General features: G+C 41.4%; 1 protein-coding gene across 2 annotated transcripts in view; it reads right to left on the bottom strand.

Moving 5' to 3' along the window:
* LOC131880781 (transforming acidic coiled-coil-containing protein 3-like) overlaps positions 1 to 1,708 on the bottom strand; it is a 10,972-nt gene extending 9,264 nt beyond the window's left edge. For both annotated transcript variants that reach the window (XM_059227477.1, XM_059227479.1), the window contains exons 1-2: positions 1,379 to 1,708; positions 906 to 1,276 (exon numbers count right to left, since the gene is read on the bottom strand). In XM_059227477.1, the coding sequence (XP_059083460.1) occupies positions 906 to 1,276; positions 1,379 to 1,414 (407 nt within the window). In that variant the 5' untranslated portion in view covers positions 1,415 to 1,708. The remainder of the gene's footprint in view (positions 1 to 905; positions 1,277 to 1,378) is intronic.
* Between the last annotated feature and the right edge of the window lie 2,913 nt (positions 1,709 to 4,621).

Genomic DNA, 4,621 nt, shown 5'->3' with positions numbered 1-4,621 from the left:
ATGTTGTCAGTTCAAACAGAAAGCATTGGTCTTTCGTTGCTAATCCTTCCTTCGAGTGTTCGTACCCTCTTCCGAAACTAATAAGCTCCCGAGGGGTATCCATTATCTGTCGGAAGACCACCGCCGTGAGTCTGTGATACATATTGTTACTATTATAATGGCGACTCGGAGCAAATGGCAGGAATCCGGTGGGAAAGCGGCAAAAGCGGCTGCAGCGGCCACAGCTTTGCAACAAAAGTTGGATGTTCACCGACAAAACTCCTACAACCCGGACTCGCAACAAAGTCGGCGGGCCCGAGGGGCCTACGTGGGCCTGTTCATCCTGATGGTTACCGTGTGGAGCACGATCTTGATCTCGGCCATTTTTTCGCTGCGAGTGAATCGCGAGTCGTGTGAGAACTGTCCGGCGCATTGTACTTGCAGTGGAGCTCCGCCAGCTTGGGGCTGAAGAGACTTTTGGCATTCCATCAGCCGTGCCAAAAGTGATCAGCCAAGCTACTATTTTCATACCGACCCACGTACCAAGCTACATACTAATTCTCATTCCTTGTCGACTCTGTAAACCGATAATACAATTGCCGACTGTTCACCTTGAACCAGTGTCCTTAATCATTCAGTAGAATTCACTTTCAATTTGTCTTTGTCGCTAACTGTCACGGGCTCTTTCGGGTGGAACTTTTCTCATTCGTTTGTCCTCTTTTTTTTCTCTCCCCAGAAAAGAGGGGAAAAAAATCCCAGCCTTCATTTCATAAAATATTTGCTAACATACTACTCCAAATTCTTTCAGACCGGTTGGCTTTTCCCCACAATATTACAGGTGTTCGTGTCTTTCGTGTAACGTTTCCTTCTTTGAAGACGTGTACGTACGTAGTAACAAGAAGTTGAGTATTCAAAATTGAACTTACCCCTTGGTTGGTGTTTTCACATCTTTGAGGATGTCGATCAAAATGTCCTGAGCGTAAGCAGTGTAGTCCTCATGCTCAATTTTGGTGATGACCGCCGTGCGATCAGACCATTTTTCCTCCTCATTCTCCGGATCAGCATCAAGAGATGCAATGGCTTCATATTTGGCCGCATCGCTCACCAACGAGGTCTGGGGTGGTTCCACAACCGTGGACAGTGGATCTGCTGGCAGTGGATGGTTTTCATAAGAGTCTCCCTTGAATGAATGGCCGCTGCTCCCTTGGATAAGATCACCCGCATCATTCTCTTTGTTCTCTGGATCTTGAACCAACGTTTGAAGTTGACTAATGGTCTCCGTTTTGTTGGCATTGCCCTAGAAACAACGCAAGAGAAAGAGACTCATCAAAATTGCCTCTTTTAACTTTTTCCAAGATCTTCTAGGCTTCGATCCAGATCCAAGTCTAAGAAGGCATACCTTCCTCTTGTTTCTATTCTTTTTATTCTTCCCCATGTTCCAAGAGCTCGCTCAATGAGAGTCGTGCAACAAAAGAAGGGCTCTCGCTCTCTCTCTCTCTCTCCCCCCAGATAATTATCCCACCGAAGGGCACAGATGCTGCTGAGTGATGATAGCGTTGTTGACGGACACATTCATTTACTCAGTAAATTATTCACAGCTTGAGCTCTCGCAAGTCTTCACTAGGTTCTGGCTCGACCAAGAACACTTTGTACGGTGCACATAATGTCCCTTGATTAGAAGTTGCTTCAGTCCAGTGTTCAGTCAGATCTCAGCCAATAGGTGTAAATATAAAGCAAACAAAGGAGTAGAACTGAAATTGGTCTCACACTCAACAGAGGTAATTTATCTGTGGTGCGTGTGTATTCAATGAGGATGAGGCTTAACAGAAAATATTCTCCGTGTGAGAATGAACTTTCAACTGATCGGAGGGAACACTAGAACAATCAAGAGAGCACTAAGTTGTCCACGAAACGCCAAGAAAATAGTTGGCACTTGTCGTAGAAGAAGGTCAGGTCACTCGTCTGATCTTGGAACCATCCGTTATTATTTCAGCATGCTGAAAGCTTTCAACAACGATGCGATTTGTTCCTTGTCAGAGTATCTTTTTCTCCTCGCAAGTCCTCAACGGGCTCAATCAGTCGAGTACTTTTTGAGCTAAATGGAAATGAGGAAAAGGAGAAAAATGAGCCAACTTGTGCGGTGGGACCACGATCCAATTGGAGCAAAGTCAATCAGAGGAAATCACATCTAGAGCTTCTCCAAAGAGAGAGCCAACGAACACTAAACAGTCACCAAGATCTCAATTGAGCTCCAGCTTCTCCTTATGGATAGATTTTCTCACTACTTGTCAGAGGAGAAATAATGATCCCTCGATTGGATGGAACAATACCCGCACTCACAAACAGAAAAGCAAAGCACAGAAATAGAACGAGTACGCTTCAATATATACATATTGAGGGTACAAAAGACACGACTGAGACGACGGAAACGGAGGTATTCTCCCCCTAGAGCGAAACGAACTGAACTGAGCATCTGAATATTTGCACTGACAGAAGAGCGAGAAGTTTTTCAAACAAGGTTTTTGTGCGTGTCAGTAATGTTAGTTTTCTTACAGACTACTGCTCCATCCAAGAAAGCCGCAACCGAGCTACACACCTCATTTCCTTACCTAATTGAATCTCCTTGGGTAAACTAAACAAGCTCCATATTTGTCCCAACAAGGAATCAGAGAGTGTCGTCCAACTCGACAAAGACAATCCAAATTCCATCGAACACCATTGACAATACCCAAAAGAGTCGAAAACAGGCGAAAATGCTCTCGGTGCAATATTGCCTCTTATCAAGTTTAGCTGGAGTGGATAGAGTTTGAATTTCTCATTTAAGGGCGCCGTTGGTGACGTTCGAAAGTCTAACAAACCCCCGTGTCTCTGGCTTTCAAACAAACGTACTCGATCCTCGCACGGCTTTGAGGCACATGCCTTTCCATACTAGTAATGAGTGTTTGTGTGTGAGGGGATATGTTTATACCATGTACTGTAACTGAAGACTACATTCTTCGCAGATAACCCATTCACAGAAAGTGTCACGCTCACATTTGCTTGGACAGACTTGAGCGAGTCAAACCCAATGACCGACACCGCTCAGCCTGTCTTTGAGTTTAAAGAGCAATAAGTCACGACAGCTTGAGCATGAAATCAATCTTTCCGCAAAGGATAAAAGGACGACATGATCAGAGCTCTGATTGAGAAAGTGGATTATCCTCATCAATCCCGAGGAGAGGTGGAAGCGAAGATGCAAATCACAGCTTGGCCCAGAGAGGATCTCATCGATATGAGACCTTATTTCAAAATGTCCTTGGCTTGGACAGTTGCCAAAACGCAACAGAGCGACAGACCACTCTTGTACTGTTCCAGGCCACAGTGGTAAAAATACCCTTTTAAGTTTTGACGGAAATTCCCAAACACGTATTGGCATTTTTTCTACCTCAGAAAATTATGGGGCACAATTTTGATTTTTTGCTTTATGGAATTCTAGCCCAAATAAAAGACTTACACACCTAAAACAGTATAAAAACAGATTTTTTTTAAAAATCTTCTCAATGTAAATTGGGAGCACACATAGTTAGCGCTTGAATATAAATCATGATATCATCTATTACGTGCACTTAGTTATATCGTGAACCAAAATGCCCCGGTTATATGTTCATTCAATATCCCAAAGGATTAATATCGATTTTCAATATCACAAAAAAAGAAAGATTATTTTCTTTTTCGTGCAAAGTCTCACAGTAGCTAAAAATGTTGTATAATGTCACTTAAAATCAACTAAAAGTGTAATCTTTGAAAATGTGCTTTACAATCATCATTTGTACCCTTAGTTAGGCATTCACTTGAATTCTGAAGACAATGCATATAATAAACAATGTGATAGGTTTTGTCGTTGCTTGAAGACTTTGTTGAAACTGATTAAAATAGCTTCTTGAAGACTTCATTGATATTTGTGAAATTTTCAGTGACTGCTCAACTAAAAGTGCTTTGGACGGTTCTAAAATAAAATTTCAAAAATCTGGTTTTTTTGAGGATTTTACACATGGTTGTATAAGTTTTTGAGTTAATTTGAAATTATGTAAGAAGTTAGATAATAATCTTTCATTTTAATGATAATGAAAATCGATGCTAATTCCTTTGGAAATTGACATATAACCGGGGCATCTTGGAGGCAAAAACCGATGAAAATTGGACCATTAAATCCCATGTAACTAAGTAGCAGCGTAATAAATGATATCATGATTTATATTCCAGAGCTAACTAGATGTGCTCCTGATTTACATTGAGTAGGTTTTCGAGATTTTAAGCTTTTATAATGTTTTTAGGTATGTAAGGTTTTTATGTGGACTAGAATTCCATAAAGCAAAACAATCAAAGTTTTTCCCGATGACTTGTTGAGGTAGAAAATTGCTAAACTGTGTTTGGGAATTCCCCGGGAAACTTAATAGGGCTTTTTGAACACCGTGGGGAGAAAAGACTTGAATTCGATAAAATATCTATGTATTTCATACCTATTACTTTCAACGCATGAAGTTGGTAGATATGAGGCTTCAAGAAACTCGATATGGTCAATAGACATTTGACGAGTTTGCCTTTTAATGCGAACGGTTTTGAAGAGTAGGGCGAGGGCTTTCCAAAGGTTCTCTTCAAGTGT

Source organism: Tigriopus californicus, chromosome 5 (genome assembly GCF_007210705.1).
Source record: "Tigriopus californicus strain San Diego chromosome 5, Tcal_SD_v2.1, whole genome shotgun sequence".
Lineage (NCBI taxonomy): Eukaryota > Metazoa > Arthropoda > Copepoda > Harpacticoida > Harpacticidae > Tigriopus > Tigriopus californicus.
This window is presented reverse-complemented; position numbering and strand designations above follow the sequence as displayed.